The 15782-nt window shown below is 42.9% G+C and overlaps 1 protein-coding gene across 1 annotated transcript; it reads right to left on the minus strand.

Annotated features, from left to right (window-relative positions):
- Window positions 1-4268: 4268 nt before the first annotated feature.
- Window positions 4269-10476, minus strand: STC1 (stanniocalcin 1). The gene is made up of 3 exons (XM_089538277.1): window positions 10348-10476; window positions 8119-8330; window positions 4269-4558 (listed from the first exon to the last, which is right to left on the minus strand). Exons 1-3 carry the CDS (start codon window positions 10399-10401, stop codon window positions 4288-4290), a joined length of 537 nt encoding a protein of 178 aa, XP_089394403.1. The 5' UTR covers window positions 10402-10476; the 3' UTR covers window positions 4269-4287.
- Between the last annotated feature and the right edge of the window lie 5306 nt (window positions 10477-15782).

The raw sequence follows: 15782 nt of genomic DNA on the forward strand, positions 1-15782 counted from the left end.
GCCTGCATAATAAGAGGTGGGGAACTGCAGGTTCCACGAACCTTAGCCAGAATAGAGAGGGCCCATGGGAAGTGCAGTCCAGCATCATCTGCAATGCTGCATTTTCTCTATCCCTGCTCTATAAAATTCCCCTGCAAATAGAAAATTAGATGATCAAGAGGAAGGATTCTGTCCTAATCCGACACACTATTTTTCTAGTTGCATTAGAATGTTTTGCATTAATTCAACATTACAGATTTAGCAGTTTGATATGACTGTGAGAATTCCTGTCACTGCTCTGGTGGGATACTTAGGCCTGTTACAGACTGCCAAAATAAAGCTGCTTCGGGTCTCTTTGGAGGTATGCTGTTTAAATGATGCATGCATCCTAAGAATCCGGAAGCTGCACCAAAGCTGCCCTCCAGGAATGGAGAGTGGCTTTGGCGCGACCTCCGGACTCTTAGGACCCATGCATCATTTAAATAGCATACCTCCAGAGAGACCTGAAGCAGCTTTATTTTGGCAGTCTGTAACAGGCCTTAGAATTCTTAGCTATAGATCTCTAGCACATTGGAGAGTGCGCTAGAACTTTCTAGCAAACAATTCTAAGTATGACACCAAGCCGTAAGCGCATAGTCCATAGGATGGAGCCACAGTAGTTAAAGTGAGACCCAAGTGCACAGGGCTGTTTTATGTCTCCCATATGAAGAGGTACAGCTCCACTGATTTCCGGTCAGCACACTGCTGAGGACCCATGTGTGCTTAGCATTAGCTCTCAATAGTCCCAGCATTAGGGAAGCTATAAGGTACATGCCATGAAAACATTCTCACAGCCGCCTACTGTGACATCCCTTCAAGGCATTTTGGGACATTTAAGATGGCAATGGACTCTTAGTGGGGCCTTCAACTGAACATTAACTATAACAATTCACAGGCTGCAGGACCAATCCAGGCATTCAGTGCCATCTTCTATCCATCTACTAAGAAGCAAGCACCACTGAGTTTAATGGGCCGTGTTCCACAATAACAGGGATAGGATTGCAGCCTAAGTAAATTGAAATTAGTTGCCACAGAAATTGGCGCAATTGATGGTTAAGCAAACAATTATGGACTTGTCCCATGGCCTTCAACAAGAATGGAGTTCAACTCAGTTTGGATCGAAACCAGTTTTGTTCAGAGTGTAAAGCAAGCTCCAGTTGGACTGTCCAGCCACTTTTAGGCCAAGGATAGGGAACATTTAGATATCACTGGATTGCACCTTCCATAAGTCCTAGGTAAAAATGATGAGGATTAAAGTCTGATTTATGGGTGGCCAGTTATGTTCTCATTTCTTCTTTAGGCACATGAATAACTCCGTTTTATGAAGCCTTTCTTTCTGATTACTAACTTGAGAAGTTGGTTGAAAGATATATAAACTATCTGATGACACTGAAAGGAGCTTTCTTCTCCAACCCTGAGTCTTGGCCTAAGTGCCATTCCGAAATCAATGTAGCTTTAACAACAAGGTGTCTCTATAACTGGGTTGACTCTTTATGCAGAAATTAAAATGGTGCAGTCTTAAATATGCTTTGTTCAGAAGTACATCCCATTGAGTTTAATGGGCCTGACTCTTTGGCTTGCCAAGCATGGGAGACCTTTACACAACTCCTATCAGACCCACTCAGCATAAGCAAAAGTAATGATTCCCAAAAATTCTAGTTCAACTATGCCTGGATGGCCACAGCTTCCTCATTCTTCCTATAAGCAATCTTCTTAGGATCACAGTTTTGGTCTCTCTGGGGGACAGACATTATCTGAAGTACAGGTGGAGAATCTGCAATCCTCCAGACATTGCTGGATTTCAGTTTCCACCACCATCCCCGACAGTTGGGCCAATGGACAGGAATTATGGGATCTAGAGTCCCACAATCTCTGCAGGGATACAGTCCCATTGCCCCTACAATGCTTTACTGTGCTTTTAGTAGAAGCAACATTTTACTAATTCTACAATTGTCCAGGCAAACAAAACCCCACAACATGAAGGCTATAGGTAATAAAATTAACATGTAAGCAAGAAAGTTATTTTGTGCCACTTAAAAAACCCAGACACTGCTGGAAGTTATGTACAGTACAAACATTGTACTGTTTATACAACAGAGCATGACTTGAGATTCTATTCTTAAGACAACTGCTGCTTTTGCTCAAGGTTCTTTAAAGCTTTGAGTGGAGATACAGTACATAAGATTATTTGCTTTGACAGAAGTAATGCAAACTATCCAACAGCTAGTGCCTCCTCTAAATGGTGATAGACTTCCCCAACATGGTTCCCTTGGGATGCATTTGATTGTAACTCTCATCATCCTCAGCTAGCAAAGCTGCCCTGTAGCTCAGCATATCTGGAGGGTACAAGCTTGGAGAAGGCATGGTATACTTTTCATTACTACAAAGAGGGACCCTAGTAAGAACAGGGGTTCACTGAAGGAATAATCCTCTTTCCAGGTTGGTCAATTGAAACTGCAGGTAGATGGTAACTCTTCCATATACCTCTAACAAGAAAGTAAGCACATCAGCACATTGTATTGTACTGAAGTTGAATGCCAACTTGCTATATCCAGGGACTGACTGGTTGGATGGAAGAGCATTCAATTACCTGAATAGATATAGTCCAGGCACAGGTTCATGCATGATAAGCAAGTCAGGGACTATTTGACATGATGTTGTAATCTACAAATCCCATCAACCCAATGGGATTGGCTATGCATGCTGGGGCGTGTAGTATGAAAATCTAGAAGGCTTCAGATTGGGAATGCTGATTCACAGCAAACCCACAGAGCTGCCACCAACGGTGGCCCCTGAGTTTAGCATAAAGCACTGCAAAAATTAACCACTCTCTTCACAACTGGGTGCATGGTGACAGTGAAGGTGGAGCAGGAGCATCCATTTCACAATATGCTCTTTAGTGGAAGGATACATTTGGGGGGAAGGATTAGTCTGTTGGAACCTGAGACTTTCCTTTAGCAAAAGAATTTCTTATTAGTTCTGTTGTAAATGGAGGCAGCAGTGGCAACTGCAGTCAAGTTGCCTCCTCCTGCAAAGCCCTGGATCTACCACCAATTCAGGGCACTGCTGAAAGAAAATGGCAGCTGCCACCAAAAATTGGGGGGGGGGGGGGGAGATATTTGGCAAAATTACTTTGGGGTGGGGAGGGAAAAGAAAATTACCTTAAAAAATCCAAAACAACCCACGACTCAACTCTAGGGACCAACAAACCTATTTAGGGCAGTCTTTACTCAAACAGAGAATGACAAGCATCATCACAAGCTATTTAAGTGCAATGGGCAAATTTCTATCACCATATACTGAACAAGAGATCACTTCTGGTCTAAAGCAGGCATTCAAGGGACTCTCAGACCTGAGAGAATTAAGACAACAATTTTGGGACCATGGGTCCAAGTTCCTTGCATTTGTGTACAGCCACCATAGTCATAACATGAGCTCCAGACATACTGATGATGTGCAACAGATGCATTTTTTGGATTGATCTAGGATTAGGAGACTTCTCTACTAATTAATTCCATTCTCATCGAGTTGCAATGGTTTTTGATCTACAGGACAGGGGAAGTTTGGTGTTTATTGAAGAAGTGCTTTAAGGTTTCTTCTCTGGAAAGCCACAGATTCACTGGATTTCTTTGCAGAGAGAGAAAGAGGAGAAGGAAAGAGGGTGCTTCCATTTTAGGAAGACAGGCAATGGGGAGATTTGTTCCCTAACCAGAAACTTACAAGCTCTGCACAGCTTGTCTGGGGTGGGATAAAAATAACAAAAATAACCCTAAAACCAGTTTCCAAGGGCCAGTCTATACATTCATACCAAGTACGCAGTTCAGATTTCCAGGGATTATACCACTTGAGAATGCAGAGAGTGTGATGGGGCCCAATCAAAAAGCCCCTATCAAATCATGTCATTGAAGGTGGTCCAAATTGAGCTGGGCAGGTTTAAAAGAAATGTTTAGGTAGATGCAGGTCACCTGTTGACTTACGATCCTGACTTTCATAGGGTTTTCTTAGGCAAGGGATACTCAAAAGGTGGTTTTGCCAACCCATTCCTCTAGATATGTTACTGCCCTAACTGTGTGTTGCTAGTAGTGCCAACAGGACTATGCCACAGGTAAGTGTTCTTGCTGAATGTATAGACTGGCTCAGTGTTCTTCAAAATCTTACAGTACGTTTTTGACATGTAGTGAATGCTAAAGAAAAAACAAAACAATAAAGGAATTAATTTCCTACTTTGGTAGAGCTTGGATTCCCTACTCTTTCACTCTCTCATGAACATTACACACTTTCTGAAGAAGTACGTTTCATATGGGACTGAGCAGGCCCTTCCCCCCGGAGATTCCTGAAATAGATTTTTAACTTCTGGGGCTCAGTGATACGCCTCCGGCTGAAGTCTGCTCTCGGGTGGATCTGGGCACAGTGATCCGTCTGCAGTAGATGGAAAAGGCTGGCCATGTTTGGTCCAATTTTGGCCATCAGGCTGTCCTTTATGGTCCCCACCGTCTCTTCGTCACATTCCAATAGGCTTCGCACAAGTTTGTTGTAATACCTGTTAAGATAATGACAGTTAAGCCCCATGCTTGTCTGCTTCTTAGTCACTTTTGTATCCTAGCTTTATTCCAAGCCACTTAAAGTATGTATGCATTTATTTAATAGAATATTAATATCTTCCTAATATTATGGAATCTCAGGGCAGCATAAAGTAACATCAAAACAGTTTAAAACATTTTAAAGCAGTAAAAAATAGTCAGTTCCCTCCTCTGAAGTATAGCCTACAGCATCTGGTATTTGTTGGCAGTCTCCCTTCTAATGATTTAAACCAAGGCTGATTTGGTTTAGCTTCCAAGTAGAGATGGGATCTGGTGCCAGGGCACTACAATATAGAAAGAGCCCTTTTCAAAAATGTATTGCCTGCTCTCTCAACTTTCTTCCAAGGAGCTCAGGATTAGTCCTTTCTCACTCAATTTAGCCACCCAATAACTTCTGGGAAGTAGTTCAGGCTGAGAGAGTGGGTGCAACTGGATCAGAGTTATCCAGAGAGTTTAATGGCTCAGTGAAGATCACCCAAGTCAGTGAGGCAGTGAATCTACCCTGGGTTTTAGTCCAAAATTTAAAGAAAGCCCTATCCAAAATGCTCAACCCCATCATCAAAACAGGTTCAGCAGCTTAGCTAGTGTGAAGTCGAAGGCTTTCATGGCCAGAACCCATAGTTTTTTGAGGTTTTCAGGCTATGTGGCTGTGTCCTGGAAGAGTTTATTCCTGACATTTTGCCAGCATCTGTGGCTGGCATCTTCGGAATGAAGATGCCAGTCACAGATGCTGGCGACACATCAGGAACTGGAACGTTAGTACTTACCTGAGATACGTCCCTTTCCAGCAGAGAAGGTCCGAGCATCCTGTTATTGGGTAGCTACCCAATAACAGGATGCTCGGCCCCCTTCTCTGCTGGGAAAAAACTCTTACAGTACACAGCCACATAGCCTGAAAACCCCACAAAAAAACTAAAGATCTTTCTTTGGCTAGTTCTTTTACACTTTGGCTAGTTCTTTTGCACTTCAGAATACAATCCAGAGTAGATTCAGAGTCACCAGGTGCTGCTGAAACACACTGGCTCATGTATTCACCCCACACCACCAAACACTCTGGGATGCTCAAAGAATTTGCTATATATTATTTTAAGTAAATCAGCACCTTGGAAGAAGGGTTAACATAATCATCCCTTTATTGCTAGCCAGGGGACGGTGAGCAATGGTATGGTTACCTGCCCAAATTGCAGGATCACAGCAGAAGTAAGTGCCTGGTTCACATTTCTTTTCAGGATCCACACTAGTGTTACTGCAGAATGAGTATGAAGGCAGATGATGTGGGTGGCAGTAAGGCTATGTTTGCCATACTATCTGCCTTCCATGTTGAAAGCTACCCTGCTACTTTCAGGTGCACTGGAATGGTTGAAGTGGGATGGTGTAGTTGCATTTGTGATGTAAAATACTATGAAGACCCAAATGACAGCACTCTGATGTACTCAGAGGACTAACTCTGGGGATGGAAATGTCTAAGCACCCGAGTAGTTCTGCAAGCCAGCCCCCTCCCTTGTCACATTCATTCTCAGCTGCCAGACCGCACGTTCCAGCTGATCAGCTGCATAACTCCTTCAGACAGGCTTCCCCAAAGTGTGACCTTTCAAATGTACAGCACTGCAACTTTGATCACTGAACATTGGCTGGGAAAGAAAGGAATTGCAATAAAACACAAATGGAGGGGGCTGGTCTAAAGGAGTCTGCCTTTAGTTGCCGTAAGATGAACCTGGCTGCCTAGGAATTGCTAACATAACAGTTGTCTTTTCAACACAGCTGTAGTCAAGTAGTGGCAATTTTTCACCAAGTGATCCCATGAGTTGAAATTGGAATGACTGAACCGTTCTGGTTGTATGAATCCTTCCTAGGGCTTGGAAAAGTTGGGGGGGTTTTTTGGACTACAATGCACAGAAAGCTACACAGCCAAGGGATTTTGGGAGTTATACTGTCCAAAAAACAAAATTTCAATACTCTGATCTGCCCCATTTGCAGACCCCAGCAATAATGTGTGTGTCTGCGTATACTGGGCAATGGAGATTGCCTCACAAGAAAATCTCCACCAAAGCTGTTCCCAAAGAGCCAGACACTGGCGTCTTAAGAATGTGAAATATTTTTCCAGCCCCACAATAACTGCTCCAGACATGCAAGTCATCTCTCATTTAGAAAAAGAAAATCCTTCACAAGCAATGTGAAGTACCTCTTTTAGCACTGAATGCAGTCAATTCTGAACGCGAACTAGAAAATGGAAGGGAGTCAATTTTAAATCAAATTAGGCTCCTATCAATGTTACTTTTTCATTCAGTGGGGGACACAGGAAATGTAAAAAGCTCATTAAGACTTTATGCAATTGGCCAATTCAAGAATGCGCTTGCTGCGGTTTTGACCTGAGAAGTGCTGGCCAGAGGTGAAATGGACAAGAGCACTCCAGAAAACCAGTTAATTATAAACTGGGCTGCATCCGCACTGTGGAAGTAATTCACTTTGACACCATTTTAATTGCCATGGCTCAATGCTATGGAATTCTGGGAATTGTAGTTTGGTAGCACACCAGAGATCTCTGAAAGAGATCTCTAAATGTCTCACCAAACTACAGGTCCCACAATTTGATAGCACAGAGCCATGACACTTAAAGTGGTGTCAAACTGGATGATTTCTGCAGTGCAGCTGCAACTCTGGTGTGTCACAGTGGTTTAAGAGACCGAGAATTACAATGACACGCTACATTAAATGCACAGTATTTCAATTAAACACCACATTCTTTACTGTGATGAAAGTCTGGTAGCCCCCATTCAACATGGGTACAAGCCCCCTCCCATGTTTTCCCCCCATGAAGATTGTCCCACTTCAGCTTAGCTCCTACACAATTTGTGAGAGAGGCAAGAAGAAAGGTTTAAACCCCTCTGCCTGGGAACAATTTGTCTGTTTAATTGGTGCAGAGCTAAAAACAAAGCAAAGCACCTGTTGACTTATGGAAACCTCATCAATTTCATATATCAACTTTGGAGAGCCAGAAAAGTGTAATGTAATGGTTTGAGTGCTGGGCTACAAATCAGGGACCAGGGTTCCAATACCCACTTGTTGTGCTGGCCAAATGGCCATAATAAAGTTATTATTATTATTATTAATACCCACTTGGCCATGGAAACCCACTGAGTGATGCTGGGCAAGTTATGCTCTCTCAGCTTCAGAGAAAGGCAAAGGTAAACCCCCTCTGAATAAATCTTCCCCAAGAAAATCCCATGTTAGGTTTGCCTTAGGGTTACAAAAGTGACGTGAAGGCATACAACAACAGCAACAACATCCATTTTGGCCATCTGGCTGAAGAGTTTAAGGACTGTAGTCCAAAAGATAAGTTTTCAAAGCCCTGATTATCAATAGCCACCTTAAGTGAAGAAATGCAGGGTATAACAGTAAGTAAAAAAAATGTAGGTATTGAGTTGCTCTGTTGTTTCCTTTTCCATAATTCAGGCTTTAATTGTCTGCCACTTAAAGATACTTAGGAAACAAGTGTATCCTTGTGTACAAAGGAGCCTACCTGTTTGAAAAGTAGTTTGGAAGCTGGACTACTTCTGTCACAGCCTCTGGGTTCCTTCTGGCAACACTGCAGATGTCCAACTTGCTGTAACATTCTTCCTGCACTTCTGAAATCATGCGCTGAAACGTTGAGCATCTTCGGATGGCAAGGAACACCTTGGACGTGATACCATTTGCAATGCATTTCAAGCTCTCCTTGACAAAGGCTTTCCCCTGCCGATTGAGAAGCATGTTAGTGGGCAAGCAACAGTGAATATGGCTGTATGTCATAGAGAGTCCTGTCAATTCCTTTTAATGATCCATGGGAGGAACAAAAAAGCAACTGATAGCCATGTTGGAGGTACTATCCATAAAAAGACAATAATGTTATGAAAGGTGAAGGGATGTAGAAAGCGAGGGAGACCACACACTAGACAGATAGACTATGAGTGGAGGTCATGGGTATAAATCTGCAGGGCCTAAGCAGAACTGTATAAGATAGGGAGTCTTGGAGGTGTCTTATCCACAGGGACGCCATGAGTCAGAATCAACTTGAAGGCAGTTAACAACAACAACAACATATAAAAAACAGCTACACACACCATTAATAACCCAATGTAGCTTATTCTTAAAGGCCTGTTGGAATAGGAGCAGCTACTTGGAAGCCCTCTTCTTATATCCATGAAACATGTCTGGGAAGGTGGTGGGACTGTGCAAAGATCTTAGAGCTCAGATTGATTTGTACAGGGAGATATGGTCCTTCTGATACCTGAACCTGGCTTCTATAGGGCTTTACAGGGCATAACAAGCACTTTGAATTGTCCCTGGAAATGCAACCAGCAGGCAATGGAACTGTTGCCACAGGGAATTCTATGCATTGTGGAGCCAGCTCCAGTTACAGCCTGGCTGCAGCTTTTCCAGCCAACTAAACCTTTTGTTCATTTTGCAAAAGCTGCCCCATGTGGAATGCACTACAATAATCCAAAACTGGAGGCATATGTCACAGCAAGGTCAGACATCTCCAGTACTGGGTGCAGCAGGTACACGAGCTTTAAGTGTACAAATGCACTCCTGATCGTGTAGGAACGGTTACTTCATTTTTACTTTTTGTACTGCAACTCCAAGGATTTCTTTTTGGGCAATTCTAGGAGTTGCAGTTCAAAATAAAACAAAACTTCACTTTGCCCAGAGTCAAGGACTGTCTAAAAAGACCCAACAGATTACCTGGAAGGCATAAACATAAACACACACACACACACACACACGGCCAACTTGGGAAGTGCTGTAGGTGGGCTAGGTGCCAGCTTTCTAAGTCCTAAGGTACAGGTTACATTGGGCTGATCTGGCTCTGCTCAGCTAGCAATAGAGTTTTCCAACCCTTGCAAAATCTGGATCTCCTTGCCAGCTCCTTGAGCAGGAGTGGCTGCAGTAAAGAACACTTGCTTCCTCTTGAAAGGGAAATTTCCTTCTCCATCTCACAAAACATCAGCAGTGAAGTCTTCATGTACATTAGTTGGAAAATGTAGTGTCACAGAACAATTGCTGCCATGCACACAGCAAAAAGCTTTGAGCCAAAAGGCCACTATAAATCTTCACAATGATTTTTTCTTAAAGATACCACAAAGCAGTGTCAAAATTTGAAGCTCCCTTAGGTGCTAATGCAATAGTGGGAACTATGTGGCCCTCCATATACTGTTGAAATGCAACTTCCAGGATTCCTCAGCATTGGCTATGGATGATGGGAGTTGCTGCTGACCAGCAGGACCACACAACTGCCTAAGATCAAAAAATGAAGCAGGAGAGAGAATGATTGAATTTTGAGAGGCCAACAGTTTGTTCATCACAAACACATTCTTCAAGCAACCCAACAAACAACTGTATGGACATCACCTGATGCCTAACACAGAAATCAGACTACATAATCAGATGCAGATGTCAGAGGGACTCCATTCACTCTACAGAAAAGAGACCAAGAATCATGGGATATGTAGTTTGATGAGGTACCACAGCTCTCTGACAGACCAGGCTGAGTATCTCACCAAATTTCAATTTGCATTCAAAAGCAGAACTTCAGCAAATCTGGAGATACTGGAACTGAAAGGATAGGTCAAGACTGCAAAGCACAGTTCTGGCCTTGATTTGCAAACAAAGCACAAATATTGTGTTTTGCTCTTCTGTACTGTTCTCCCATGCTTTCCTGACCCACCAGCAAGAAAGCTACAAGCAAAAGGAAAAGAAGCTTATACTGTACCTGAGTGTCAAATTTAGCAGCACTGTACAGAAAGGATTTACAGATGTCGTACATGCCCCCGGTGTCACACGTGGAGTTTTCCAGGCAAGCAAAAGCACCACATCCCACCTGGAGGGCACCATTTAAACATCGGACAACATCCACTGCAAAAAGAAGGGAAGAGTAAAAGAGAGAAAGATTATAATAAGACTTCTGTCAGGCTTCATGTCTCCATAGCAGCTTTCTCACGCTCAGCTGCAGGCATCTGCCAGCAGTTGCTGAGTCACACTTTATTCCCAAGAGGTATACTTTGACATGTCACTTTCAGTATTACTTTTGCCACCAGAAGTGGTTGTTTGCTTTTAATTCTTCAATAATATATTTGTGTCATAGGATATGAAGAGTAAATTACTTTAGGTTTGTATAAGATTCAATGATATACCCATTTGTTGTTGTTTGCCTTCAAGTTGCTTCCAACTTATGGCAACACTAAGGTGAGCCTATCACTGGGATGTCTGGGGCTGAGAGCGTGTGACTGTCCCAAGGTGACCCAGTGGATTTCCATGGTTGATAAGGGATTCGAACCCTGATCTCTAGAGTCTTAACCCAACACTCAAGTCACTACACCACACTGGCTCTTTATCCAAAAGGGGCACACTCCAAAATCAACCTATTGAAAAGTAAGCATCTTTTTAATTTCAACCAATTCTAAATCTTTATCATCTAGAAGACATTTAAAATAAATTAGAAGAATTCAAAAAGAAAGGATCCTATTGGTGTCAGGCACTATCTCAAATTCATGAAACCATAATTGCTTAAGCCAGTGGTTCCTAACCTTCCTAATGCTGCCACCCTTTAATACAGTTCCTCATGTTGTGGTGACCCAAACCCATGAAATTATCTTCGTTGCTACTACATAACTGTAATTCAATAGGTGTTTTTCAATGGTCTTAGGCGACCCCCATGAAAGGGTCATTCGACCCCCAAAGGGGTCCCGACCCACAGGTTGGGAACCACTGGCTTAAGCAATCTAGATGCATGATTTCCCCCATATTCAGTCTTTTAAAATCCCAAGCATCTTTCCGGCTATTTATGAAAGAGTTTGCAAAGTTTAATAATTCCGTAGCCGAAAATGGACGGAATGAAGTTTTCAACCATCTGGACTGAACAAATTTAACAGGCACAGCTAGTCTCAGCATGGAGAGAACGACGCAGAGCTTTGAAAAGTTGTGAGTTTGGACTACAATTTATAGAAGTCCCTAGCCAGCACCATTGAATATTCAGCAATTCACAACCACACTTGCACTCAAAGTCCGACTGCCTCAGAAGAGAAAAGCTTGTCAGTTTCATGTTCATGAATAAACTTGCAGTGCTGCACAATTCTTATTAAAGGTGAGCCGAACAACAATCGCACCTAACCCTACTGTGCTACTTTTTCAATTTCATGGGTGAGGAAAAAGACGCAAGGTTCCAGGTTGTTCATTCAATAAGCCATCCTTACAACATTCCCATGCACATGCTGGAGGCCAGAGATTCTAAGAGCGCATGGCTTCCAAGAAAACATAAGCAACCAGGGACATTGCATCTTACAAAACAAGCACGTTTCAGAAGCCATCCAGGAACACCAAATGCAGAGCAGGAATGGAATGAATATTCATTACTTGTTTCACAGCCAAGTGGGATTTCCCAATGCTTCAGAAACCGTTTGGGAAGAGGCGAGGCAAGCCAAAATTTGCTGGGAGATTCTTGGTGCTCCGCAGCGGTATTTGTCAGTGGAAAAAGATGTTGGGTTTTCCTGGTCAGAGAACATGTTTTCTGTCTTTTTGTAAGAGTGTATTTTGCACAGAAAACACTGTTTTGCACAGAAAATACTGTTCCTGTGCAGGAAGCATATGTTTTAGATGCAGAAAAACAACAGGCATTTCCGGAAAATAAAATAATACTTCCCAAGGTGTGAAGAGGAACTGAGGACAAATATTCATGTTCTCACCCAGTGGATATAACTATATCAGAGGAATTATTGCAGAAGTGGCTCTGTTAACATGCTGAGGGTGAGAGCAATAATCATTATGTCAAAGATGGGGAATATGTGGCTCTCCAGATGTTGTTGAGCTACAACTCCCATTAGTCCTAGCCAGTATGGCTAGTAGTGAAGGAGCAGTGGAGATGCAGTCCAACAACATTTGGAGGGCCAAGTCTTCCCTGCAACATATCACTAATCCAATGCTAGCAGGAAGGTTGTTAGACTTTTTATTTGAGGTTTTGTGTGTTTGCTTTTCAATGTAAAAGAGCTTTCAGTAATTAAAACCAAAGAGCAATTGTAAAAGCAGTACAGACACTTAAAAACAAGAATATAGGATACATCAGCTACTAATTTACTTCAACACAACCAACCCCACAACAAAGGTGGGTTGAAATTAATATCGTCCACGCCAACGAGAGCTCATAAAAGTTACTTTTTTGGATTGCAGCTCTGAGAAACTGCTAGCAACCGTGGCTAGTGACTATGATGGCTTTGGAGCTGCAACCAAACACAAACTTCTCCAAGTTCTGTTGATAACCTAATCACTATCATTGTCACATAACACAATATTCACAGATATAAGATTGGCTGTTTAGAGCTTCTCAAACTTTTGGAGTAGATAGTACTTTAGCTATTTTGTCAAGCAAGAACACGAGAGACCCAGGTCTAAACCACTACAGTAGATTCATTAAATGAATGGAACTGACCTAACTGTTGGCTTCTACATTTGCTACTTAATTTAATGTGTCTGCTACAGTTGGAGCAAACAAATGGGCTCAGGCCTGAGGTTGCAACCAGGGATGGGAAAGTTGTGGCCCTACAGATGTTTGGGTCTCTAGATGTTTGACCATCCAGTCGCTTAGCACTCCCTACATCAGAAATGCCTCATGTGAGTTGCCATCCAAGACTATTTGAAGAATCACAAGTCCCTCACCTGTACACAAAAGCAAATACTGAAATATTCAGTTAGGTATGGCCAGCCATTTTCCGCCAGCAGCTGGGTGACTATAGGCCAAAAGAACATTTCCTTGACACAAGGATGAGCAAAGAGTAGCATGCAAATATCCAAGCTATTTTTGCAGTCCTGACCTCTCCGTAGCCTCCCCATTTTTTTCTGGCTAAGAACAGGTGAATTGCCTCTTTTGGAAGCCTCTAGAAGAGTCAGTTCACCTTTTAAAAAGGCTGTAGGGTCACCTGTACTGTTTAATATCAAACAAACCCTGTCTTTTGAAAAACCAAAAGGGAATTCCTTTGGTGCTGGTTTGCATTTTTGGGCAGTCTATGTGTTTCCAAACCTGCAGCAGTTGCCCACCTTGGATTTAAGGTAACTGGCACCTCTCTCTCTCAGGCTGAATTTCTTCTACTCATGCCATACATCTCCTTGAAAGGTGTACCCATTGCTTTTTTGCCCAACCCTGTCACCGGCATTAGGGATCAAATGTGGACCTGGACTTTGTGCTTTGAAAGCATCAAAACCATGTTGCAGAAGATCCGAGGATTTCAGCGTGACAGCGGCACAAGATACCCAATGAAAAGAAGCTCCTCTCTTCCAGTCTTAAGTGTACTTATCTGGAAATTGAACATCATGCCAGAAAGGAGAAAGTACTTGATACAATTAGGGTCCTTGTAATCTATCCGTCACTATCTTCATAAGCATATGTTTCCATGGATTCAAGTTATCACTTTGCATTCAGCATGCTCAATATGCACCGGGGCTCTTATTGTTAAGACATAGATGAATAATCGAAACCGTATGTTTCTATAGCAACCAAGTACAATACTCTAGTACTGTACTGCAGAGCCTTGCAGATATGAAATTTTACACACACACACACACACACACACACACACACACAGAGTCCTTGAAAGTGTCAAAATTGGGGAAATATAGTTACCTACATTTAAAAAGGATGGGAAACTACAGCCATATAAATTCCTTGCAACTCATTCTGTTAGATACGAAATTAGTATGGAGTTTTCCTGGGATGTGCAGTTTGGTGAGATATTCAGCCTGGGTCTGTTAGAGCGCTCCGGCGCCTCTCCAAACTACAAATTCTGGAAGTTAAAGTGGTGTCAAACTGCATTATATCTGCAGTGTGGATACAGCCCCCCCCCCCCCATTCATTGTGGAACAGCGGCCATCACCTTCCCAACGCTGGTTTGAATGACCCCTCTCATTAGATGAGAGGCACTCTCTGTTTTAGTGGAAAGGGATCTTGCAGCACCTTTGAAACTAACTCTTTTTTTAAAACACACATACATACTCAGAGGGAAGTTCTCCTGTGTAACCTTGCCTTTTTGGCCAATACCAGTCTTTCCTTTTGGATGGAATGGACTTTAGGAGTGTCCTTGGGATCCCAGATGCAAAACCAGGCAGTCTGTAGCCAAATTCAACCACAGATGTCTCAGGACTAGCTTCCTTGGCTGCCTCCCCACTGCAGAAATAATCCAGTTTAACCCCACTTTAAAGGCCATGACTCAATGCTCTGGAATCCTGGGACTTGGTAGTTGTGGCACCACTGGTTTCCAAAACTACAGTCCCATAGAACTGAGCCATGGCAGTTAGAGTGGTGTCAAACTGGGTTACTTCTGCAGTGTGGATGCAGACCCAGAAACCTGGGCGGGAGGGTCTGTGGGTGCATCTCCATCACTCTGTGTCTCTGTCTGTCTGTGTGCATCTCTCTCTCTCTGTGCATTTCTCTCTTTCTCTCTGTATCTGTGTGACTGGTTCTCTATTTCTCAGTGTGTGTGTGTGTGTCTTTCTATGCCTGTGTGTGACACACACACACTTTGTCTCTGTGTGTGTGTGTGTGACATTCTCTCTCTCTCTCTGTGAGACACACACTCACTTTCACTCTCTGTGCCTCTATGTGTGTGAGACACTGTCTCTCTATGTCTGTGTCTCCTTCTCTGTGTGTATGTGTCACGGTGTGTATGTGCATGTGAGAGAGATACCTTCTCTCTCTCTCTCTGTGACTCTGTGTGTGTGATACACTGTGTCTCCCTTTGTGTTTCTCTGTCTCTCTCTTTGAGACACACACACTCTCTCCCTGTGTATCTCTCTCTCTCTGTGTCTCTTTCTCTTTGTGTGTGTGACACTCTCTCTGTCTCCCTTTGTGTTTCTGTCTCTGACACACACACACATACACACTCCGTGTGTGTGTCTTTCTCTCTGTGTGACACACACACACACACACACTATGACTCTTTAACTCTATGTGTGATACACACACACACACTCCCTGTGTATCCCTGTGTGTGTATATGATTCTTTCTGTGTGTGTGTGTGTGTGTGTATGAGAGAGAGAGAGAGAGAGAGAGAGATACTGTCTCTCTGTGACTTTTTTACTCTATGTATGACACACACACAGAGATACACACATACACAGTGAGTGTATGTGTGTATCTCTCTCTCTCTCTCTCTCTCTCTGTG

This window comes from Sceloporus occidentalis, unplaced genomic scaffold (genome assembly GCF_023333645.1).
Source record: "Sceloporus occidentalis isolate IW3139 unplaced genomic scaffold, rSceOcc1.0.p SCAF_9, whole genome shotgun sequence".
In the NCBI taxonomy this organism is placed as follows: Eukaryota; Metazoa; Chordata; class Lepidosauria; order Squamata; family Phrynosomatidae; genus Sceloporus; species Sceloporus occidentalis.